This window comes from Adelges cooleyi, unplaced genomic scaffold (assembly GCF_023614345.1).
Source record: "Adelges cooleyi isolate 19-005CV unplaced genomic scaffold, UGA_ACOO_1.1 ACOO_flye_CR_arks_rails_tigmint_CR_PRNA_41, whole genome shotgun sequence".
Lineage (NCBI taxonomy): Eukaryota > Metazoa > Arthropoda > Insecta > Hemiptera > Adelgidae > Adelges > Adelges cooleyi.
In genome coordinates this window covers 3524413-3552267 of record NW_026096090.1, presented here as the reverse complement: position 1 = coordinate 3552267, position 27855 = coordinate 3524413, and the positions used below count along the sequence as shown (strand labels likewise).

Genomic DNA, 27855 nt, shown 5'->3' with positions numbered 1-27855 from the left:
ACCTTATGCATCTCAATTTAATAATAAAAAATATAATGTTGTTAATATAACAAAATATTTTCTACTTAGGTTAATTATTTAATGTTGAAATACAAAAATAACATAGTAGTTTTTTTGTATATGTTTTTAAATATTTACAATGATATTTGCCGTGTTATTTTAATTGAAACGAACCAAGTAGGGAGAAATCTATTAAAATCAGGTTATTCCAGACCTATTGATTTTCTGTGATTCGACTTAGTTTCGTTTAGAAAAGAGAAAAAAAAATGCACGGTTTTTAGAGTATTGCAAATTACATCTGTAACGAAAACGAACGTCAACGGGTTAATTTGAGTAGAACCTAAAAAACAATAGTCACAATCGATTATGCGCCAAGGTTAAACCCAATTACACGGTGTCGTCGACAAAAAAAATCTTCTATGCTATTTGGATGCGTAAACGCGTTCGTTTTTATGGCGTTGCAATTACTGTAAGCATAGATTGAATAAATCCTATGTAGTAAGTCAACAAGCAGTTGGTACTGATGCAGCAGTAATATAGCTTAAAAATAAAATAAAAATCGTTGAATTTACATTTAAATGTAAAAAGCCATATGACACAAAATTTAAAAAAAAATTGTATTTATATATATATATTTTTTTTACAATAATAACATAATATATATACGCAGGCGAGTCGAATAATTATTATCATTATTTGTTTTTGCTTAGAATCTTTATTTTTGAAATCAAATAATGAGGATCCTTTCTCTTTTTGTCGGGCAATCGGTTGAGTTATTTTTTTTGTTGAAGTTTTTGATATGCAACTTGATCGTCTCGCAGGGACACTTGTTTTCGTTGTGGGGTCAAGTGAACCTGTAAGCTCTTTAAGACGCTATCATTTCTTGACAAAATCGTTGGCCGTCCTTAAGGGATAGACTTGCGTGAACGGGTTGTACGGTTTGTAATACGGTTGTGGTTTAGCCAGGATCTGTTGAACGTCCGCTTTCAATATGACTACACCTGTTAATGATACCACACGTATTAAATCGGTTAAGTATAGTAAAGTTAATAATTGTGGATCTCGAAATGAAATTGTGCGTAACAATAATGAGACATGAGTGTTAGATTATTATAAACTATAATTATTATGCCAACTAAGTACTAATTTTGTAATTCTCAACTACCCATTTCGTTACAAATAACTGTTTCTCTTGGACTACTTAATAATCGCCCACATGATTTTTCGTATAAAATGCCTAAGGTATTAATAAATTAATTTGAGATTTTTTTCTATGCACGGAAAAACTATATAGTTGCGGCAACCATAATTATGGTTAAATAAGACACAATAAATATTCTAGTTGGAATAACTAAATAAATAGTTGACCCAACTAAACATTTAGTTGACCGAACTATAATTATCAACGATTGTAGTTTATTGAAAACACGGTAGCGCAATTATTATAATATCATGTTGAGTTTGGAAATCAACGCTATATTATTTAAATTAGAATAAAACTTCAAAAACTTTTCAGGCACGATCACCCTCACCGTTATTTTATTTTGCAAGTTTAAAGTCAAACAAATAAATTGCTTAATTAAATTTGTAAGAAAATATCGATTGTCATGTGAAAAGTTAGAAAATGGAAAATAATTTCTCAGCTCCGCGTCGACGCTAAAAATTATAGAAGAATTTTCATATGAGATAAAATAAGATTTCTATTTTTAAACGTCTATATTGTTTTTAAACTTGTTTAAATTGTATTTTTATAATTGGCACCTTGTTTTTAGGTCATAAAAAACAACCTTTATCAGACATTTCCTTATATATACCTACTTTTTATACATTATACATACTACTTATGCAATTACTTGCCGTAGAACACAGAGACTTACTGAAACCGAAACAGCTTAAAAAAGTAGTTTATCACGTTTGCCAAAGTGGATATAAATCAAATAATAATAATAAAAATAAATGTTATAAAATAATCAAAAACGTGATTTTTTTTTTTTGTAGTTTTTGTCATTATAGCTTATTACAGTCGTTTAGACGTTTAATCAGAGGGTTGCATAATAGGTATTGGTGTTTCGTATAGTGGGATTCTGGTGGTTAATAATATGAAATAATATAATTGTGTTCTGTTCAGCTGATGCGTCTTACCGGTGGGATTTACTTTGACCTTGATTTTCGTTTGCGGGGACAGTACGCCGTAGTCGACGTCTTCGTACAAATCCTGTGCGGGAAAGAAAAAAAAGTAAATCAAATTTGTAATATTTCATGTTGTCCGTTAGGACGCAATGGGTTGGTACGTACTTGAATCCTGTATCCTGAAGGTGACAGTAATCCCATCTCTTGCAGGGTGACGGCCACATCGGACGGGGTGCCGTCGGTCCGACGGTTAAGGAAAAGGATGGCGTAAGAGAAGTAATTTTCGAAAATTGGCGTTACGGGTCGAGCCCAGATTTCAATACCTTTATGCTGAAAAAAAGATTCCATTATAAAAACGGTGGAAAAATTCACAGCAACATGCACACGTTATTTTACTTATCAAAACAACATTAAATATTTTAAATAATAAATATATATATATATATATTATAAATAATTTTTAAGCTAGTATGTTATTATTTTCCTGCTGTTGAATTTTATAACAATAATAATAATACCTCAGATTTTCATAATATTTAACCTCTTTTTATTATTTTGAGTAACTCTCATAAAATTTGGACCAAACGCCAGGAATAAGTAAGAACTTGCAAAAATTAAAAACTATTTAATTATTTTTAAAAACCTTAATATGTCGGGGCTAACACTTTATTAATTATTATTAATATTGTCAATTGTCATACTATTACACTAGGCCAATTAGGTTTAACCTAATATGTAGGCGCTATTAAATTTATGATTTTTTACAACTAATTATCGGTTGTACAGAAATTATTTAGAACTAATGGCATTTGAAAACGAAGATAAAATATAATTATTTAATTATTTATCATGACAAGTTACATCAGAAGAATTATAAATTATACAAATTGATCAAAAGTGGCGGTTGGATGATGTAATAGCCTATGGGAATATGTGGACATATGTCAATACATTATTATTGTGTCAAAGGATTTCAAATTTTACCACACTTGTGATAATTAAAAAAAAATTGTACGACATATACAATTTTGTTTGGTTATTCTGGTAAAAGACTGCCTGACCTACTACTGTACTACTGTAAAAATACCGTATCCCATTATTCGTGGTATCTTTTAAATGTTAACACTTTGCATGTAATTTATGTACTTATGATGTAATAACATTTTTATATGTACCGAGAATATAATATAATTAAATATTATAATATAGTGAAAAATATATTATTATTTAAAAATAATATTATAATATTACAATATAGTGAATATTATATAGTTTGTAAGTAAGTGAATATGAGTTATGTAAGTACTACCGGGGCTCAGTCATTAATAAAAATGATTAATATGGGAAACATAAAAATAATCATGTTGTTTCTTGTTATTGTTATGTAACAAGTATTGTATTTAATTATATATACATCGTTCCTATATATATATATATAATATAATCAAATGAGTTGATGCGATTGCAGAGTATATATTTGTTTACGTTGTAAGCAGCCCTTCAGATTTAATTTATTCTGTCCAAACATCCGCAAGTATCCGGGTTTTCCTCATTGTTAGTTTTTTAGCATAGGTAGTTATTACTTATTTGGCAATTAATTTACGATTACAAAAAACTATAATTATTGATATTATTCCCTCATGATAATGTTGTAAATTTAGATTATTCAAAAGAATATTACCATAGATAATTGGAGAACCGGACCGGCAATTACATTACACCTAATTTCATTATACTCATAGTGTACATTATAATATTATAGCCATAAAGAAAATAAATGATTCGTGCAAACATAATCCAAAACGCGTAGGTAAATTTTACTGAATAAGCCATAATTAAATGTGGTTATATTAACTCATTCTACAATGAAATTACTCTACTGAGTTATTCATAACTAAAATGGTTAACTTTTAAAAAGCATTACTTTTAGTGATAAATTATGTTCAAGATCATGGTTATTCAGAATCATTAGCACATTGGACGGTAGGTACTTACGCTGTTACATAAGTTTTTCGTGTTAAACCCATCAGCCTAGAAAAAAGTGGCTAACGCAGAGTAATAAAAAAAGACCTTTCCAAGTAAATTGCGTTTGCTCGAGTATTGTAATATTATATTACAACAAAGTTGTACCTTTAGTTTTAAAAAGAAAATAATTTATAATTAAAATTTAAGAACATGATCTTAATTTACATTGCGGGATGAACCGGATATCACATAAACCAATGTTTTTTAATTAAAAAAAATTGAGTAAATTTAATATAATTTTTAGTTTAATTAAAACTATTCATCTACATTTTTTGTATAGATATAAATGAATTTTAATTGCAAACCATGCAATTGTTGGCACATTGTATGAGCGAAAACATCTCACCGTTTTCAACGAATGTACCAATTGTACGTAATAGATTTTTTTGTATTTTGTTTTTACAATTTTCTCCGTCCGTTGTTATTAGGTCAAAATTCGTAATAGCCATCAACAGCGGCACAGCTAGTTATTACCGATTACGAAAAGCAAGTTTTAACGACCCGTTTCCTTTTAAGTACTTTGCAGTTCACACGCTGGACGTGTCGTGTTTTGGACTTTATGTCTGTCGTTTTATCGACAACGAGATTAACAAAAAAGAAAAACCCATATTAGCATTTTAGCGTTATCGACGTTGTTTCGAAATCTAATTTATATTTTTTAAATTTCCACAAACAATAGCATTTAGAAAATTCATTTTGTTACGTGCAAGTTTTGCCGCAATGATAAAAAAAAACATATACAAAATTATAATAAGTGTGTAATATCTTAAAACGTGCGTTTACAAATCTAAAAGCTTTCACCGCGGGTCAATCTAATTTTGTGAGAAATCCTTTGAAAACAATAATGGCAAAACTATAATATATTGCTAGAAAACGGTTAACTACTGATTAATTAATCGCTAAACTAGGGCCGGCCTACAACGTTTATATATACTGATAAAATTGTCTTATGATACTGACCTTGTAGATTCTCCGGCCTTGGATTCCCAGCCTGTCCTGGTCGACGGCTATGATTTTCTTGTTCTGCAAAATCGCCTTGTACTCAGGTCGGATGGTTCTCAGGTCGACCGACATGAGCAGAGGGGCGGCTAGTATAGCCCACATAGCCATCTGCACCTTGCTCTGTTCGTAGCTCAACCCGAAGTTGCCGATGATCAACTGTTAACAAAGCGGTATAAGGCTACAATTTTACACTTCAATACATTTGTATGTAAATGCAGTATGTACATATTACACATAAATTAAATATCACACTTTACAAATTCAAATTATCTACAATAAAAAAATACACTTTTTTATCTTTAAAATGCTCATTTTAATATTTTTACTAATTTAACGAAATAATAATTAAAAAATCGCCTAATAATATATTTTAATGTTCTCGCACAAAATAACATGTTGACGGATACATTTTATATTTTCCCTTCGAATTGGTTCATTTTGGGTCATACTAGACTGGTAATAAATATTCTTTATTTTTTTAAAAAAGGTTTTAAATGACATATTTTCTTTATAGAAGAACTGCAAAAATTACAATTACATATTATTTTACAGAAAATTTAGTGAATTCCAAAATTTTGATGTAAAAATACATATTATATATTTATCGACCAATTTGTTATTTATTTACTACACCTAAGACCTAAGATAATATGTGGCATTACATTTAAATTTATGCCGTAAATAAAAATAAAATAAACGTTGGAAAATATGTATTTGAGTTTTTACTTAAACTATAATTAGTAATTACGATTATTAAAATAATATTATTTTCTCAATGCTAAAAACTGTTGTTTCGACAAGTCATTTAAGCTTACAGTCGATACCACTGACGGTCCAACGCACTTTCAATTTTATATATATATATATATGTATATCAAGTAAACCATATACTCTGTTAGAAACAAAAATTCACTTTATAATTTATAGTTACCATGTCGGGGTCGTTCCAGTGACCCGGTGCTGCGTTTGCCGCTATGATGTCCTGGTTGTCGCCGTAATAGTCGATAATGCTCTCCACACTCGCCCACGAGTCTTGGATGTCATCGAAGTTCCTCCACAGGTTACATCTTTCCGTTATGGCCGAATAGTTTGGCTTCGTGCGTGAAACAAGTACATCAACACCGATAAGACACTGATTAATAATAATTGCGTTTTATTGGTAACGCGGCGCCATCTACGGGCACCGGTCGACGTTTGAACGTTAAGACTTTGGCGAAAACCAGAGCGCGACAAAAGCTTCGGATTAACGTTTGATTGGCAAGTTTTGATCGTACTATTATAAAATACCGTATAAGTTTTATGTCTTATTATGTCTATTTTGTCTTGAAAATTGACTTCGTCCTTACTCTTACGGAGGCTGATTTTTAAAAAATGACATCAATTCATTTCGATTTTTGAAACGATTTACTAATTACTCGTGTAAGTATTTTTTACAAGTAATAACTTTATAAGAGTTAAACGATTAAACAGCTATTGCCGCTGGAACTTGTAGAAGGACTGTTCTGTTTTAGCAATACTATATAACTAATAATAGGGAATCGTGTACTTTTTGCAACTTTTAGCGAATCGAATCAAATTTATCAAGTGTATCAGATCCCGTACAGCGCGACAAATAGAAAACATGTTATTATCGCGTTTTTTAAACTGTTTACGATCAGTACAATTTTCACGTAATTTATTTAAATCATAATTTTATACGTTGCTGTCTGGGATATTGGTTTTATTAGCACTTACGCATTATAATACATTAACGTGCAATAGTAAATAAATTAAGGGTTATGAAATTAGACGAATGACCGATTAAACTAACGTGTATTAATTATGCATTAACACGTATCGCTAAAACTGTAATGCTAATTTTGAGCAAACTAATATTATGGCTTTTGAAATCAGTACACCGTACACGTCCCACCGTAGGTGTTTTTGTTAAGGCAACAAATAAAAAGTAAAAAAAAACGATGAACTCGTGTTTTAAATAACCATAAAAAAACAAAGCGGAAATTGAAAAATCTAAAAAAATCTAAAAATACCAAAATATTATACACCATATTTATGCGTTGTAGCTGTCGCGGTAGAGGAAAATTATGAAAATCATTATAAAAATGAAAGTTACAACGCAATACTAGTCGGGTGAAAAAAAACCCGACATAAACTTTTTTCGTCGATCATATTATTTTTGTTAATATAATTTGCAAAGTATTTTTTTTCGCCTTATTACCCTGCCGGTCAATCCGAGAGATTTTCACGATTATCTAACTGCACGTAAACACTGTTTCAGTTCTAAGACCGAGTAAACGCTTTCTATGCGATCGCCGGAGGACCAAACGTCCGATAACGAGTTTGCGATCACCCGGCGATATACATAATAATATAATACAGTATCGAACAAGTGACGTTAATTATTGCCATATATAAACACACACACACACACACATCTCATAGTAATACTATCATGTATAACATATGGAATATTAACGTATCCGTTGATTACACGCTTATACGGTAATAGGTCTATCGTTTGTCACGGATCAAGTCGTCGTGGTCAGCACAATACTATTGTTGTACCGTGCACGAGGCAGACGCACACTACGCAATAGGTAAAAAAATCGGCCGAGATCGACTAAAAAACGACACTCACTTGCATTCCAGCGTAAGTCTGGTACACGGGCCAACTGCACGAGTATATCATTGCCCGGCCGGTCCTGTTCAGGTGATAACCGAATTCGCTGTAACCTGTACAACGAGAAAATAACATTTAGATATTCATTCGAGTTGTGTAAGCAATGCTACGTTATAAGGAATGCTACTCACCTTGATCCATGTCTTTGGGTAGCGAATAGCACCCGTCCAGCTTGACAAAGTCCACGTTCCATTCGGCGAACGTGTTCGCGTCCAACTCCAGGGAGCCCAGCACGCCCGGATATCCGGCACAAGTGAAGTTGCCGTAGTCCTCGTAAATGCCGAACTTGAGTCCTCTCGAGTGGATCTGCAAACGTCAAGGTGCGAAAAATTAACACCGGCGTTAGTTGGTGAAAATCACTATTGTATATTTGGTAAATAATCTATGGATGATAGGTCGTGAACGGCCATGTTTTCTAGTCTTCATGAGTAAAACCCATACTACAGACAATATACACGTGCCCTTTACACAAATAAATATATTCTGTAACTAAACCAAATCTAGATTAATTTATCCTTTTATGAGTCATTTCGCACATTACCGTCCAATATTTAGTTATAGATATTTTTTATCTCCGCAACTGAATAATTCGTGAGACTAATTTCTTCTTAAACACGTTACGAACACTTTTTTTATCGTTTTTTTTTTCGGAAAATAATAATTATTAGGAGCGTTTTGGAATTCGTACAGTGTGTACACGCGCATCAATCACACGCAAAATGAGCGTTTCCGGAAACCCGGCGGCTTTCACTCCGGTTCTTCACACCGAATTCAATGTAAATAATAATAATAATAACACAAGACTGAATATATAGTAATAATTATTGTTGTTGATATTATTCGAAACGTAAGGGAATCCTACATAACACAACGAATTGTTATCTCACCTCATCTCACCACTGCGTTTACGATGCAATCATATTATTGTAAGATAGTCGTGTGTGCAATAATATGTTTTTTTCGAATCCGGCGTTAATTGAATATTACTTGGCTCGTATCAACCGCAGCTTTGTTCGCCCACCCGCTTTTAAGTAACCCGAAAGGACCGCCGGCGTGTCGCAATGCAATATACTGGAGTGTGCGTGTGTGTGTGTGTGTATGTGTATGTGAAAACAATAATTATAATTATTATTATCATTATTGTTGGAAGGATTGTATAGACTACCGCAAAAAACCTTTGGACATATGCCGTTAAAATACCATTAGCACTGAACTTTCACTTTTTTTTAGAATTTATAATAACGCCTACAAAACGGTGACTACGAGGACGAGGGTAAAAAACAATCAAACGTTGGAATCAAAAGGATCGCCCAATTCTTCCTACTCTGTGTCATGTATGAATGTGTGTTTGAGCGCCACAAAGTCTAGGTCGCACCTATTACACTGTATTCAACACAGATAGACCGACTGATATTATATGACTTCCAGTTAAGCAACGGGCGTTAGTTTTTGGTTGCAAGAATAACTTGCAAAAATAAACGTTTTTATATAATTCATTTATAAAGGGGAAAAAAATGGTTCGAAAATCATTGAACAATAATTATCGTACTTAGAAGAAAAATAAAAATAAGTAACTCAGTGTTTTTACTTTATTGCTTCTGTAAATCATCATTCATCTATAACTAGTGCCTTTCCGAACTCGTGTTCGACAAACGTAACGTTATTATCTACACGTGCAACATGCAATATTTCAACAGAATTAAGCGAAACAATAAAGAAAACTGCGTAATATTATTTAATTTAAAATTATAAACATACATGTTTTTTATCTTATTGATATAAATATTGTTTTTTTGTTATTTAATACGTATATAAAGATTAAAACGAGCATCCTTAAAATATGTTTAACCTCTACGAAAAATACTTGCTGACTGCTGTCGATTCAGACAATTAAAAAACAATACTTGGCTCGATTAATTTTTAATTAGTTAGTCTGTGAACCTGTATAGTTTATTATTTGCAGTGATAATATTATGTAATCTGTTTGTAAACAAAGCGTTGAAAATAAAATGTACATATACATGGGGATTAAAATTATAATGGAATTAAAAAAACATTTCAAGAGCAATTTAAACGTTCAAAGTAAACGCTGCACTAAATAAAAAGCTGTTTTTTATTACCCGTTAAATAATTAGTCGCACACTTTATAAAATACAATACATATAGAACTTTAAACGATAACATTATATTAATAAGTCGATTAGACCAAGGTGCGACAAAGTATATTCTTATGTACGTTGAACGGTTACCGATAACAAATGTATTCTATTTAATTAAAACAGTAGCCTTAATAATGAACAAAGAAAGATAACGTTGAAATGGAAAGTCGATTGATTAAACTTTTAGAACCTATATTAATAGGGATTTTAATGTATAATATTTATAAAGCGAGTGATGAAAGTTTTTTTTTTAAAAAAAAGGCCACAAATCAACATTACTTAGAAATTAGAATCAGTGATGAGTGATGACATTTGAGAGAGTCAAAGTCACGCAATTGCAAGATTTTCGGACCAATCATTTTTTTTTTTTTGTAAATCGTGAAAAAATAATTGTACGTTATTTGTTTTTTTTTTTTGATAATAATTGAAATAAGTTGTAATGATATCCATCCTGAACTCGCATCTTATCAAGCGTTACTTTATGAAAAATAAATTTCAATCTCTAAAATAATATTTACATTATACAAGACATAAACTGAAATTCTTTTAAAACTTTCTTCGTCTTCTTAAAGACATATTGAAAGTATTAACGATAAATTACAATTGAACAGGTGCCATTATAATTTGTTAATGAAATACTTACACAATTACGAGTAACACAATTTGTTGCTTTTTAGTTATCAATTCAACTGCATTCCATATAAACAAAAATGGTGATATAACAACATTAGTTGGTATTTGTTCGTATTGAAAAATAATCAAATCTGCAGCACGCAAGGTGTACAAGCTACTTAAATTCCTTAGCTTTCTGTATTGTGTTCTTTAACTTCAGTGTATCTATATACCTTTTCTATGGTTATCGTCTGTATGGTCGTTTAGCAATTATTGGCAAGTGAGAAAAAAAGTGTACCTACCGCTACGGTCATTCCATTATTAGTATTACACTACTAATATATAATATTCTAGGACGTCGGCCTGATATAGAACTGTAACATTACATAGAAGTGTACCAGACCACACTCGTTATGTACTTATTTTAGTCACAGAGATTACTTTTTTTTATTCCATACGGTCAAGCCCACCTGTAGACTAATAATTTAATGACTTCTTTCTTTCATTTTTTTTTTTGTTTTCAAACGACAACGCCGCCGGTGTTTAGTTCTGAAGTAATTCTATACATATATATATATATGTATACATAAGACCAAGTATTGCAGTGATTTTTTTTTTTTGTTGTTGTTATTCTCTGTGTGCTATCCGCTGCGACGAGGAACAAACCGCATCCTGTCGTCGCTTCGTAACCCATTTAAATTAGTCGTATCATTGTCACGCCCTGGTTAAAATCGTTTAAGTAATAATTTTCGTGTGCTTGTGCTTTATTTTTTATTTTATAATTTACACATATTTGCTTTGCGTTAACTGCGTAATAATAACAATAACAGCGTGTATATTGTTTTCATCGTTTCGCGTGCAAATACATCTGCGGTTCGCCGTGAACACAATAATATTATTATGTCTATGATGTACATACTACATGTATTTTTTGTTATTAAGCCGCACAGATCATATATATAATATAGGTTACCGGCGGTTAGGTAACGCAAACAAAGCGCAATTAATGTATTGCATTTGATAAGGATAAAGGGGGCAAAACGTGAGCTGGTGCATTTACACGGGCGTTACCATACAATAATATCATATGGTGTGCACTGTGCAGTCGGAAAACGTGTATACTTTATTCAATACTTGTAAAGCAGATCTATATGCTTCGATCTGCATGTTTGACTTTTCACGAAGTAACCCAAGTACAAAAATCTTAAACCGCGGTTCATGAATTATGATTAAGTATGATATTGTTCAATTATAGATAGACTAGAGTGGAAGCAACGCTGTTATGCAACTATAGTTAGACGGCCACAACGACTGGTATTTTCTATACTTCAATCTAATTACTGCATTATCGCGTTATCCGAGTCGCCGTATCCATTGTAGAATTCGAATAATTTTTTTTTTTAAACGAAAAAGTAGTATAAAATTACTTCAAAAATTGACATTTATTTGATTTTTCAAAAACTTTAAGAAACGTCAGTATTAATAAGTGCTCGAAAACATAATTGTATGTATTATATAACATGTACTTTAAGTTCTTTTTGTAAACAGAATCCGTCCGGATTAATGATAACGGCGTTTTTTTCTATTCAAATTCTATATTAGAATTATAATAAATGTATATCGTGTACGTGTACGTACCTACTTAAATACGGGTTGGGAATTTTAATTAATACGCGTACGCGGCTGTTGAAAAAAAACTGTTTGCGGTTTTTGTATTCATAATGTCAGTGGGCTTTTCAAAATTAAAAACGATATATTATCATCAATTATTGATAGCATATATATATATATATATAATATATTGAACGGTGCCCAGTGCCTAGCCTACATTAGCTGTACATACACGTTAAACTATGGATAGAGTTTGGTCGATCGCAGCGATTAACCGAAAAAAACAACATTTTCTAGTTAGATTGAAAAATAACATTTGCTATCGCGAACTCGGTTGAATAAAACATAGGAACGTGACTAATTTTCATTCATAATTGTATATCCAATACAACGGCAATAACAATATTGGTTAATATCAAATGTATAATTTGACATGAATCAAGTTATACGCCGTCGACATGCTGTAATCGTCTAGACCATGCCTTGATGATTAATCGTTACTTTTTGTTGTATTTCCATGTTCGCACCAATGTAAACATATAAATTGAATATTATACTATACACAATATGTATTGTTCGGACTATTGAGACTTATATTAAATACATTGATACAATATGATTCGAAGCGTTCATTTTAGGTAACGCTGTAATGCTACTTGCTACGCTAAGTATAATTAACATAGTACTTAGACACTATGCTAGTGTAACAAAAAAAAAAATATATATATATATATTAGTATACTTTAGTAGGTAGTTTTGGGAGTAGATTTGAATTTATTATCACTGTTATTGCTGTCAGTGCTCATGTTTGGTATAATATACTACTATTGTGGTGCGATTTACAATTTACCATATTTTTTTAATGTATTATTATCATGTAAGACTCACGTATTCGGACAGGTCGGCCATTCCCCTGGGAAATCGCTTTGCGTCGGGCTGAAGTCTTCCGTCAAACGACCGGGAAAAGTCCAGCCAACAGTCGTCCACGTTTATGTATTCGTATCCTACGGCAGCATATCCTTCGGATATGACGATGTCCGTCATGGTCCTGAACAACCTTTCACTGTTGAAAAAAAACCCCAAAAATTAACAATCATTAAACAAAACTGTGGTTTTCACTGAATAGAATTCAACAACAGCCAAAAAATAACTTAGTATTTATAAAAAACACAGTGTTTGAGATAATAATTAAAATTAAAATTGTAACTTAATAAGTTCATATCTGGAGAAATAAAATTCGTCCTTTAAAAATCATACAAAAAAAGATAAATTACATTTTTTTTTTATCATTTACATATGTTATATTTTTGAGTTGATCGTATTCGCGTAAGACGCGTACCTAATTATAATGAACAACCTACAATCGCTCGAGTTCCACGAGAGCTGAAGTTTGTCAAAATATCTAAGCAATGAAAAGTACGGAAGAGAAGGGTTGTGTTACTTATACATAATAAACTTTGCTATTGACTTAATAGTTGTATTGTTCAAATTATTTACTCCACAAATAAAATTATTTTGCAATACATATTTAATGGCTTTTAAAAATAGTGTTTAAGTTTTAACCAATGAGCAAAGATGTTACAAACAGTCAATCGAATTATTAAACCTTAAATGAACGTTAAGGAAACCGGCAAACGTGTTGATATACTTTTAGGGGAAATTATAACTTTTTTAATCGGCTAGGGCAGACTGGGCTCTTATATTATCTCATTAATATTGTTACAACTATATTGTACAACCTAATTAGCGCGATATGTTTAAATAGCAGCAGGGTACTATTGGCAACGTTTATTTGTTTACAATAATGTATCAACTCATTGTACGTCGCATAACTACATGTTGATATTTTCCGTGATTACTTTTGTGGCGATTATGTCGCTGATAAAAATAAATAATATTATATCACGTATTTAATGTACCAGTAATTAAAATTAATATTCGTTAGTCGTGTCTATGCATGTTATTAGTGCTTACGTTGAATAATAACTCTTGTGTTACGACTTTGTAGATGATAATAATAATAATATTTAACGTGTATTAAGTAAAAAAGAAATTATGTTTCGCCTCGTTTATAGCGTACGAAAGTAGGATATGCATAATTATTATTATTGCATACTGGAGTCCGGGTAAATGCAGTTACTAGACTTATATTATATATATATACATGTACGAGTGTGTGAGTATGTGTATATCCATAATAACACGGTCGTACACCGCATATGGCATAAAAGATAATTCAATTATAATTGAACGTGCGCGAAACGCGATTAGATGCGATTTTCGTGTTACAACAGCGCACAAAAACGCGGTTCGGTTTACGGTTATAGGTTAATATCAGGTGCTGTCGAGATGAACAGCTAGTCTTTGATTTGCTTGGTGTATCGAAATGATTCTCTATCGCACAAACTCGGCCGCCGCCGTCGGTGGTTTTTCGAGAGGCAATTGCCTCTTTTCTCCGTGTCATAAACATTATAATATTATACATTATTATCATTTCGACAACCCAGTGTACAGTAGCCACGGTAACCTATAATCGAGTGTGGCTGTGACCTAGAAATGTGTGCGTGAAACGATCGTTTCTGGTAATTTCCAATAACGCGCTGGTCTGCATTTTCCCTGTCATCGTTTACATAAACTCACACGGACATACAAAGTGCACATGGATAACTGAAGTGCAGCAAGTGCATACCTATATCTATCGAGTATAATACCATTCCGGCGGGCGAAAAAACCCACACAAAACATTGTTGTAGGTTCAAGGACTCATCGGAACCGACCTCAAACGTCTCGGCTATCGTGTCACGAACAAAATAAATATCCGATCGAAAAAAAACCAGCCAGTCGGTTCAGGTTTTCTTCATTTGCACCGATGGCATCCGACCGGAGTGATCCGGAATCCGAATCGTGACTTGTACGGTTTTTTTGTTTTTATTTTGTTTGCCGATTCCAAACGGCCATAGCGGCGGAACTCGAGCGAAAAACAATTTGCCAAGAAGGTTGAAATGAACAAAAAAAAAAAAATATTCCAACATTCGAGGCGTAACCGATAAGTATACCTACAGAAAATAAATATACATCACAAGAAAAAAAAAGTATCGTTCAAATAATCAAGCATATAAACGATGAAAACTTGTCGACGTCTTAATGAAGTAATTTTAAATTATTCTTCGCCATATACAAAAGTTAATGATATATGCCATGTCAATTTACCATTTTTGTATTATTGTACTAGTGTAACTTTTTTTTACATACCTACACACTAATAAGCATTTTCATTGCACACAGAATGCTACAGCACGACTGACGGCACTACAATTTGCTTTAGAAATTGACAGCGTGCAATGTTAAACGGTCTACCCGCAAGTCAGGAAAAATTAATGTAGTATAAAAAAAAAAATCATTAGGTATTTGTTAATTAAAAAAATTTGCCTCTGTCACATACCTAATTAATATGAAAAAACTGCGTTTTAATTTGATTTCTGATTAGTAATTTACTAATTTGCATAAAATAATTTGGATAATTGATGAGGCGAATTTATATGATTGACACTATATTACCGAGATGTCTGCATCAATGTTATTTTATTTTCAATTTCAATCGAGAACGTCACAACGTCTACAACTTACACAATTAGTAATTACTTTTGGAATAGGTCGAGACTCGAGTGAAAATTATTCCTTAGTTTTCATCGACGTTGGTATTAAATAATTAAAATATTATATGTTTAAGGTGTTTAACTGGCATACTCACGTAGTTTAGAAATAAAACAAACAAATATTGTTTTTTTTTTCATATTTAAAAACTGCCGTGTACCTGACATTTTTCCCATTCGTTTACATAATTAACCCATCGGATTCTGAGTCGGGACGTATAAGGCGACTACTCGGAGATTACAACACAAGGGAGTTTCAAAAATTGAAGCGATTTCGACGATGACCGTTCAGAAACATATTTTTTGATCATTTGAAACGCCAAACGGTTTCATTAAGAAAGGCTCGACTGACAGCTAGCGAAGATCGCACTTTCCGATAAGTTGTACAGTGCTAAATCGATCAACAAACAATGGTCTGCCCATAAACGGATTGTACATTTACGTTAGGCTAACCCACGGCGTTGGATTTTACTCTAGGTCGTGATCTCTTCTGGTTTCTTTCTTTTTTTTTTGTTTTATCTGTAACGTCGTCGTCGTCGTTCGCGCCCTGATCTACTCGTGAGTCGTGACGATTTCGTTATTGTGTACAGTGATTTTTATTTCTGCACAAACATAATCGTATACGATATTATTATGTAAAACACATAATAATTTTACAACAGCAATATTTTTTTTGTTGTTTATGAAATATACAAGACACAATACACGTCGTGGCACCGGATCGACAAGGATAACCTAACCGAGGGCCCAGGGCGGGAGTAACGGTCGAGACCAGTTTTCTGGTTAGAATCTAGTGTATGTATTATTATTATTATTATTATAGTGCCAGCGGATCGATGCTGATCGCAGTGATCTCGTTGCGCAACAACCCGAAGCAAATGATGGTCATAGTAATAATAATATCTCGGACGATTTTCTTCATCTCGTCTGCGGGTTATTCACTATATACTACACCTTGACGAATTCGGTCGATCAGCCAGCAAGTGTCAGCTGTAAATCATTGAAAATAAGAAACCGCGTCGGCATGTTCGACGAAAATTACATAAATGATAATTGACTACTGCGGGAGAGGCGAGAGAAGAAGCAAAGACATTATTACCATTAAGGCGCTACACATATTTATTAAAGTGCACTACTTTCTAACCTTGTGTAGCGCCGCCGTGGTGTTTGCGTGTTTGATAATTAACGTGGATGATGATGATTAAAGAGAAGAGGAGACCGACGCGACACGGTTGTACAATAAGACTTGTTATAGCACTACTCGTTATGATAAAACTGCGGGTAATTACATGTAAATAATGTATACACATTATTGTGTGTAATAATTTAATATCAGCCATTTCGTATTATTAAATAATTTTGCCAGAGTCCTCAAGGACGAATGTCAATGGCGAGTCGTTGTTTTTTTTTTTTTTTTGTACATCTCGAGACACCGTTGAACTCTGCGGTTACACATATTATAATTGTATAATATACTCTGCAGTAGTATACCCTTGGCATTAATGATAATATTATAATCCGCTTCTTGTGTCCAAACACGAGTGATTAGAACGGACTTCCGACCGCTGGACGAGACAGACGCTATGCTTAATAGTATCGTTTGCGCTCGTGGTGCATTTAAGAGGAAAGAGAACGGTCACTAAGCAGAACGGTGATCTGAGGAAATTTTGATTTTGCGGTTAGGCCGAGCACAATTGATCTTCGGCGCCGGTTTCCACGTAGAAGAACGATTTCCGCCGAGAAAGTGACTTAACGTTTTCAGGGTAAAAAATATCAGAAACGATCATCACGCCTATGGAGAGAGCCTTGGATGACCGCGGCGATTCGAAAACCCTGGGTCGCTTCAAGCACCGTGTTATCGCTTGGACGACTCTTCTATTAATAACATAATAATTGTATTCAAACAAGGTTGTGCGAGCTCGTTGTCTATTAGATGTGTAATATCATCGGGTACCTTGAATACAAACGAATTTTACCGAAAAATCAACATTATATTATGCTCAACAGTTATTAATATAACGGATACAATAGCCGGGCACTTCCTATGAGAGTACAGTGTTATAAGACAAAATTGATCTACATACAATGCATCGCCGACCGTCATATTAAAAAGGCCATGTCACGCTAAGGACAAAACATAACAATTTTTGTGTTACAACGTTTTGCTCTCTTTTGTTTTCCGTGTTCGTATGAAAATCGCAACACGTGGGAACTGATAATTGATGAGTTGATCATTAGTGATTAGACTATAATATTTACATTTACTCCTTATATTTTCAATTACTACTACCTAATCATAAATAGATAGATTTATTATAACTATTATTTATCTATACCTAATAATTTGAAGAAAAAAAAAAGTTAAAAAGTTAATTTAATTGTGACACCTATCGGTTGAAATCCCTTGAACATTTGATTATGTAATACACTAGCTAACATCTGTTAATTGCTTTCCAGTATAACATATAGATCAACTACTGGATCAACGAGACTCGTGACTAAATATGTATCATTAGCCTAGTTGAAACTCACCTTATACAGTTGTCGGGGTCGTTTTTGCAATCGGTGTTACACCTGAATCTCTCCCACGCCAACCATCCCATTGGAGGCGTCCTGGCTAATCCGTTTTCCAGACAAAGAACGGTCGCCAGCAGCTGGAACACCACGAACCCTCCAGCTATCCATTGCAAAGCCATCGTATTGGATACCTGAAGACGAACAAAATATATAGTTTGTTAGCTACAGCTCGAATTTGAGGTCATTGTACACAGAATCAGTGTACGCGTTAAGCGTGGCGCGCGACCAGCAACTATATAGACGGTAAAAACAAATCTATTTTTTTTTTATTAGGCAATATTTACTTAAGATCTCGGTTTAATCGACTGACAAAACTCGGCTGCTGGATTAAAATGCATAATGTATAAATAGTTAGTTTTTTTTAGTAATAGGTACGTCGTCCGACTACAATACAGATTACAGTATTTGTTTCTCTTTAGTTCGGCTATCAGATCTAACCGGTTTGAGTGCGAAATAAATGGAACTAGTTCTATGTTAATAATACACCCAGCTCCGGCGCGGTTGTATATTGGAAAATGTACAGTATTTATATAAAAAATACAGTAATTAACTGTTGCAGAGGTAGGGGAGTACCATTAAGCCGCATATTATGGAAAAACGATTCGTTCAAGTAGGTATAGTAATCCATTGTTTACAAGTAAAATATTCACATTGCATACATAACTAGGTTATGTTAAGTACAATATATAAAATCGACCGCAGTGCATTAACGTGCAAATCAAATTCTATCATTGCATCAAATACATTATCACACGCGGTGTAAATGTTATAATGTCGTTTAACGGCCGAAAGTGATCCGTTTAGAAATGTTGTAAAGGTGTATCGCCCGTTTTCAAGTAGACTACTGTTTAAGTGTGTATCGAGGGCAAGAAGGGGGAAAGAAAAATTACTGATTTTCTAAGATGATTTTGTAGTCTATTTGCGGTCGGATCACACTTTTGCCGGGAAGACTTCCTGTATCATCATAATCGACAGTCGACAATTGGTCACAGACAATTGCAAAAAAAAAAAACCATCGTTTTGGCAAGTGATGATTTTGCAGTTTTTTTAACGTTCGGATTTCTAACGCATGATTTATGTTTTTAATGCGACTTAGATATGCATACGCTTATGTCTGTTAGCCATACGGTATATACAAATTAAATATCTCAAATAGTCGATTAGAAAATTATGTAATACCGTTTGGCGCCACTTGTATTATTCTTAGCTAATCTCAAGACGAGTTTAAATTGAAAACACGATTTCGAGTTCTTAATCGACGGTAATGTCTATGACTCGACGGGTTTTTCCAAAACTCCCTACTTATTTGAGTTCAAGACAATTTAAAGAACAAAAAAAAAACAATATTATTTTCACATCCGCCTAGATAAAATCCAGGGTTACGATAGGGCATAATAGATATTCAACAATATCCACTACTACAGACTGTGATTTTATTCAAGTAATAGAATATAGAGAATATGGAGAAAATTTTAATTTTGGTTTATGATAAATATGTTTATTTGAATATAAAAAAAAAGATAAAGAAAATACAGCATTCTTTAAGTGAGTGTGAATTTTTTATTAGTCATAAAATAATTATATTAAAAAATGTATTATACTTCAGTATAGTAGTATAATATGAACCTGGAAGAACCTTTGTGCACCACTAAACCGCGCCGGATTGGTTTATTAAACGGCCGCATTTTTTTTCTTGCAAATCTGATCAAATTCGTTTATTTATTCTTTGGTTACTAATGTCAGTAGGAGTTCCGCCATTGAACGGACTCTCCACAGGTTATTCACTGTTATATGTATACATTTTTATCGTAAATACTTATTGTATATTTTATACAGATTGTATTTTTATTTTTAATAAAAAAAAAAATTTATTCTCTAAGTCATATTAACAAAAAAACACAATTCAAAACCTTGAAACTTTTTTTTTTTTAATTTGAACTAAAACTTTAAAATTTTGTTTTTTTTCATGCATTAGTTTAAAACTCAATTATGTAAAAATTGGTAAATTTAGTGACTCCTTATAATTGGACCAAAAACGGATTCTTACATACTAAAATTACATTAAAAGAGCGGTTAAATGTCTATTGATTCAATACATTTTTATTTATTCTACATAAAAAATAAAACAAAAATTATCCTCCCAAAAGCTATTATTATTATTATTATTAACAAAAGTATACAAAAGTCTTATTTTATTTTATGTTTTGACTCGCTACTTATATAGTTCAAAATATATTGTTATTCCCATTTTAATCAATTTACTTATTCCTTTTATTTATTTATTACATTTTTTATTTTACAACAATAAAATCATCAATACCGTTTAAAGTCTTACCATTGTATTTTTTTAACGCGACTACATTTTACCAATCGTTAAATATTGTTGTTTAATTTAAACGTAAAAAATTACGTTTTTAGTTTTCAAAGGCTACAACATTTAAAACACGAACCTACTCCTCAAGTATTGGTCAAGTATTTAAGGGTGGTCGAAAACAGTATACCCTTTAACCGGTATGGGCGTGGACTCTGGCACGACAAGGAATTAATCACGATTTCTTAGTTCCGAATGCATTTATTCAGAGAAAGCGAAAGATGAATTTTCTTGAACACATCTCGTAAAACGATCAAGACGTCAGATGATATTATTGTTATCATAAAATTGAACGTATATGCCTGTCGAAGATCTATATGGTGAAAATGTATGGGACGCGTTATTATTCTCTGTTTAGGCACACCCGTCCATCATACATATTCGAAACACGTACGTTAACGAGGAGGTAAACGAATCGATGGTTGTATATTTTAGTTCTAATTATAGTGATGTACACATATTATGTCTAAAATTAAAGATTTAGATATCGTAGATGTTTAGAGATAGGACCTAAAAGAACCAATCGTGACCTACGGCAAGTTGCTTAAAACCGTTGAACATTAATTAACTTATCAATCTCTATATTTAGGAATATAAAACGGCCCCTAATTGTTAAATAGAATGAGTAATACCAAGGGAAATATCGTTGTGTCATTTTATATCAAATCAGGTTTATAAATTCATCCTCATTTGCCATAAATAATGTGCAACTGGTAACAATCTATATGATATGGTTAGTAACTGTCAATTTCTTTCTTAGATATATTTTGGTTTGTACACATTTAAGTATAGTTAGAGGTGATGAGTACACTTTTTAGAAATATTTTATTCCACTTCATTGAAAATGTATGTGTGCGAATTGTGCCAAGAGTACAGAGAGAAAAAATAAGTATTTTTAACATTTTCCAGAAGTATTTCAATTTTAAAATGGATATTTTAATACATTTTTGTAACTTTTTTCATCGTAAAATATTTAATTTAAATGAAGAATTAATAAATAAATAAAAATATAATAAATAAAAATGGACTTAATTAATTTTTTTCACGTACTGTTCGAGTAAACTAGCTCGATGTGTCTATAATTTTGAGCTCATCTGTACTTGTCCGTTTTAAATCCAACAAGGGCGGATGTATACCTACGAGTACAGTATAATATAGTTTATTAAAAGTTATAACCCGAGTGTCTTACCTGAACGAGATGAGCAAAGGTCGATTTTGTTGTCACGGAACGATTGTTATTTGTCTTCTACAATATCAAGCAGATATGTTTCCTGGATGTTTCCGTTTTGCGGTCAGTCGTTCATGTTCGTCGTCTGGCAATGTATAAATTTAATTAAAAAAAAAAAAAAAAAAACTATTTATAAATCACGTTAAATTCACTCGCATTGTCGTCGTTTGCGGTGGTTTTCGGTTTCGTTGTTTTTCTCTATATGTATAAATATACTTTTTTTTTACATAAAATATGTATTATTATAAAATGTAAGTTTAATATAATAATATGTAAATCGTAGTGGCCGAGCCCGAACGTGTGTAAACAAACGCGTTGTTCCCGGTCGACTCGGTGCACCGGTTTGTTATTTTTCTATTTTGTGCACGCGGATTCACGACTTGGTCCGGACTGACGCCGACTACGTTTGCCGGACTGGTTCCGCAGACCACCACCATTACCGTCGCCTCCTCCTTCTCCTCCTTCGCCGCTTACTTACTTATGTTATTTACATATTTAATCGGTTCCTTAGCGGTCTTTACCCGCGTCTGGCCAAAAATATTGAAGACGGCACATAATGTTGCATACAATATGGCGATGGTCAGTTGTGCCGTCGCAATGTATACCGGGTGATTAGTTGACAATGACCCTGTCAATAACTTTGAAGGTATTAGACTTTTTTTATACTTTCATATGGTAATTAGTCGGGGAAAATTAAATATATTTTTAAAAAAAATATAACCCCATTCCTTATATCCTTAAAATTATAACTCCGTCCCTTATATGTTGAAATCGTATGAACTTAAGTTTTTTTTGTATAGTAATCAAAATATTTGAATAACTTTTTAAATTTAGAATAATTAGCTGAAAATGTTAAATGGTCCGATAACCAGTTTTGGATAATTATTTTCAACGTTATTAAAGATTAAAATTTCGGAAGGGTAGTAGAGATATTTTTAGCTGCGTGCATTACTCAACCGCACTTCCCCTCCCGTCCTGTTTTAAATGTTTTAAAAATATATTAAATTTGCCTTAACTAATAACTACAAAAGTATATAAAAAAATAAAATAAAATTCTGATATCTTTTAAGTTATTGGCTGGGTCATAGTTAACCAATCACCCGGTATAATAAAGAATCAAATGATATTATTGTTATCCTTGAATCATCGGAGGACTATAATTTAAACTCGACCGGCAGTCGACACGGTACCATTATAATCTTCTCGCATATGTAAATAAGTTTAGTGGTTATGGCAAAGAAAAAAAAAGGTTGAACCGGTTTTTTCACAACACCCATATTTTATTGAAATATGAAAAAATATATATAAAAAAAAAGTATTTATGAAAAATCTGTAAAACAGATTACTAATAGTCATTATTGTGTTCGCCAGTAACCTTTCACTTCCAGAAACGTTATAATAATTGTCCTTGGTCGAAAAAAAAGTTAAGATCACACCTTTTTTTTTAATACTTCAGTCGCCGAATATTAATATAATATTTAGTTCGGCGTGTCCTTAAAATACATGTATGATTTTTGTTTTTACCGCAAAACGTGATCAGTACTTTTTAAACACAGTCAAGGCGCATAAGCCGTCTGCCAAAAAATCGCGTAAAATCTACAATAACAATAACACGGGACAAATAATACAAAGAGAAAAAAATTGACCTACATTTTTTTTTTGGGGGACATTTTTCTATAGGACATCATAAATTTGTCTAGGAACTCGAACATACCGTGAAATATATGTAAACTGGTGTGTATGTGTTTGAATAATGCATATTATAATACCATATGCTATTTAAATGCGCAAAAAAGTTATAGCCAACTACTTAAATATGTTATATTTACTATTCCATTTCGTTATAGTTTTTGTATTGCTCCCGAGTCATGTATTTTTTTGGTTATTAGATGTTATTTTACCGCTCATTAAAAAAACGTATAAATTATTGTACTTTTTTATGAGAATGTAACCTTGTGAACGCGAATGTCAATTTCATGTCTGCCGGCCGGCATCGCCCATGGCATGTATGGATTATATTTTTTAATTTAAGGGTTTCTATTAGTTAATGGTACTCGCACAATAATTATAACGACTTATTAAACACGGACGAGGATAACAAAGTCGGTTTTGTAAAATAATTTTGTCGGTCTCGATTGTATGTACAATACCTACAATTTTTGTTCTCAATAGTAGTTTGACATACCTAATAATAATAATAATAATAATAATAATAACAATGATATAAGTAACAATAAGTTGACAAATTTTCTATCGTTAAAAATTAACTTGTTCTAGTAGTCCTCAATTGCATTGGTGCGCTCATTAGAATTCGCTCAAGTAGCCAATTTTTGTAACAAACTAACAGCGGAAAAAAATATGTCTATATACGGTTTACCCGTGTTATAATATATATATAAAATAGTATTATTACATCAATTACCGGTTTAAGATAACCTGAGGAGATTTTATATTATATTTATAATTATAATTTACAAAATATGTTGTCTAAATCGGCTGCGAGCGGATAGGTTAGGTTAAGTTTATATATATATATATATATATATATATATATTGAGGCTTTGTGTTTATGTATGTATATCATAATAACGAAACATAATATCTGGATTACGATAAACATTGATCAACGAGAGAGGAATGGACTGTAAGTAAAGTAACTGCACGGCGTGCGGCTATTCCGTACCTACATAATATCCATTCGCGTGAGTGGTCTACATATTATTCTAGCTTATAAGTTATAATACATACGTATAATAGTAGTATAACAACAAAGTATTATGTAACTATACATCGTTAATGTCGAACGGCGTGTAGTTTGTTTGCGCTATCTTCGTCTTGCGGATAAAATTCTATAATGACTGATATTAAAAAGTGTCGATTGATAATTTTAAAAATAGGTACGATTTTCTATTTGTACTTTTAGCTGAATTTTACTAATTACTTCTATACTATGAAAACCGACATATTTTATAATCAGCTGATATTTGCAAAGTCAGCTTAATTTGTATCGGATTTGAAAACTTTGACCCGACTTTTAAAAAAAAGAAGGGAAATGTTTGTAATTACCTTTTGATAACTCATTCCCCGTTTTCTTTCTATTACATCCAACTATATTTATTAGTTTTAAAATCATCATAATATATTTTAATTTTCTTTTAAGGTCTTTAATATTTAATTAGTTAATTCGTCTAAGTAGGTAATGTTTTAAAATTTTAGAGCCAATAATCAGAGTTATACATAATGTATAATAGTATGTATAGCATGTATAGTAGTGTAGAAGAATATTATTTTTGTTATAAATACATTATACTACAAAATAAGTATGTAATTGATAAATTATCAAATAATTATTTACGCTTTAAAACATTTTGTGTACTACACTGCTGATTGATCATACTTTGTTGAAGTAATAATTTTAAAAAATTGTTATTATATTTTATCTTGTGATTAATTTGTTGTAATCAAATATTTTATGATCGTCTGTGTGTATTTCCGCGTAGACGCTCATAAATAAACACATAATTAAAGTAAATAATACGAATTACATTTGTGAACATAACAGATAACCATATCCCAACAAAGACACTTCGTTAGCTCTGTGTGAATGGTCGCTAAGAAAAAAAAAGAAGCAGAAGTGATTTAATATAAACCTTAAAAAATGATTTTCTAGGGACCTTCAAATGTTTACTCCGGCACTGGAGCTAACAAAGTGATTTTTTTAATACAAATGATCCGGAGAACTCGTTCATTATATATTTCAATATATAATAAAATACAAATATGTTATTATTGACTTATATTAATATAAAACTCTAATTACAATTTGTAGTACATGACATCTGATAAAAATATTTTAGTCTACTGACACCACATATTATGATCAATTCTATCCAGTCATTCGCTCATGAACATTGATCGATAAAGGTATAAAATTACACGAGTAAAATGGGAATGCACTGCTTCGAGTATGTTCACAACCGTGTCTGTAGGTACATAATTTGATGGATTTGTCTGAGTGTGTAATACTGGAAAAGGAAGAAAACCCAACAACAATTAATGGGGTTTATAAAAAAAATATTTATTAGCCGAACGCCAAATTCGTCCTTGACGTCGCATCCCGCTCATGAAAAAAAAAACCATAAAATTTACATAGTAAAAAAACACTCATAATATGCAGGTAAATCGTTATTCCAATGTTTATCTCACAAACACACCAGCGACATTCTACATTGAAAAAAAAATTACAACAATGAGTTATATGCTTATATTACAATTATCCTGATATACAATTTACATAACACTGCGGTGTAGGTACCAGTCAGATTTTTTCAAACAGATGGGTTTATTAATTATTGTTATTCAATACAAGACTGTTGCTTGTCGAATCGCCTAACCAACGAGAAACAACGTACAGCACAGTATGGACAATAATGCGCTATATAACACTGGGTGCTAACCACTATAGTATATAGTGATCATTGATCACAAACTACGGTGTTTTTTTCTCTGGGCAAACGATCCAGAAATTATCGCAATTGGTAATTGTCAATAATAATAATATATATATATATATGTATAGTCGAACCTATATGGTGTTGACAATACTAATCGCTGCAACGTCTTGACTAGTTCGTCTTTCGGTTAACGCAAAAACGTGCGAAATCGATCAGCGGCGATAATTGTTGAGATTTGACACTTGCAATGATAATAGTTATTGCTGTACATATAGAGCAAGCACGAGCACACTAGGATTCCGGTAATTTATGACCTCACACCACTCACATCAGCTATTATTGTATAATATAACTGCAACGCTAACACTCGGTTATTATTCTTTGGCCATCGCGATCCATTTCACTAGCCTAAAAAACAGCTTTCGTTTTTGTTCCGTTGTACGCTTATGCTTGTGTGTAACCGTTTAATAATAATGATTTATTATTTCTACTACTATACGGTACATATTTTGATAACCGATCGAATGAGTATTACGGTCTATTGTTGTTGTTAGATTAAAACAGTAATTATAATATAATGCAATGACGAATAGCGAACAACAATAACAAAAAAAGACAATGATCAATCATAATGTATTCAAACATTTTTTCACCATACAACCGCTCGTTTTCAATCCGACCCGAATATTGTACTAATGACTTGCATACGCTGACCGAGAATACTGTTTTTTACAGTTTATTCATTTTTAAAGCGCATATTTTATTACTATATTTTGACTAATGAAAAATATTTCAAATGTTATTTTTACAGGACGGACTGTCTGCGGATTAGGTTTTTTTTGGAAATAATTATTAATAGGAACGTAAGTCCTGAACACACATTATGAGAAACTTTCAATTTACTAACCGAGTTGCCGTAAAACAATTGGAGGGTGTTACCCAATTTGAAAATTCGAGATTCTAATTCAGGAAATAAATAGTACCCTTGTTATTTCACATTTAAATGGTAAGTGCTCAAAGTGTTTTAATAGAAATGATCTGCAAGTGAGAGTAAGTTAATATTACAAATATACTTTGCAGTTTATCTGGATAAATGGTGTCACATTATAAATTATATAAATATTTAGAACTGTAGACAAAATCAAATACAATGTTAACATGCAAATTAAAAATCATTTTTCTGGTATCTGTTATTAACCTCATTTATTTGTGTTTTTTTTTTACTAAACAATTACATCTATAATAATTGTATTATTATTAACTATACTACTATAATAAGTTATATTTTATATATTAATAAAACTGAAATGTTTTTTTTAATAATTAAATAGTTTAATTTTTAATGTTACTGAA

The 27855-nt window shown here is 31.9% G+C and overlaps 1 protein-coding gene across 1 annotated transcript; it reads right to left on the bottom strand.

Moving 5' to 3' along the window:
* Positions 1–603: 603 nt before the first annotated feature.
* Positions 604–22448, bottom strand: LOC126841779 (alpha-N-acetylgalactosaminidase). The gene is made up of 10 exons (XM_050578429.1): positions 22010–22448; positions 18405–18580; positions 13108–13282; positions 7969–8143; positions 7796–7890; positions 6089–6250; positions 5116–5313; positions 2296–2460; positions 2143–2215; positions 604–1001 (listed from the first exon to the last, which is right to left on the bottom strand). The coding sequence occupies exons 2-10, from the start codon at positions 18566–18568 to the stop codon at positions 877–879; spliced, it is 1332 nt and encodes a 443-aa protein (XP_050434386.1). The 5' UTR covers positions 18569–18580; positions 22010–22448; the 3' UTR covers positions 604–876.
* Positions 22449–27855: the final 5407 nt, after the last annotated feature.

Bases quoted from the DNA above. Each gene is read 5' to 3' on its own strand.
- LOC126841779 (XM_050578429.1), bottom strand. From the start codon at position 18,568: ATGGCTTTGCAATGGATAGCTGGAGGGTTCGTGGTGTTCCAGCTGCTG. The intron at 7,891-7,968 runs GTGAGTAGCATT...CTCGTTGTACAG, and splicing joins ACCCAAAGACATGGATCAAG to GTTACAGCGAATTCGGTTAT. The intron at 1,002-2,142 runs GTAAGACGCATC...TATCATTAACAG, and splicing joins GGTCAAAGTAAATCCCACCG to GTGTAGTCATATTGAAAGCG.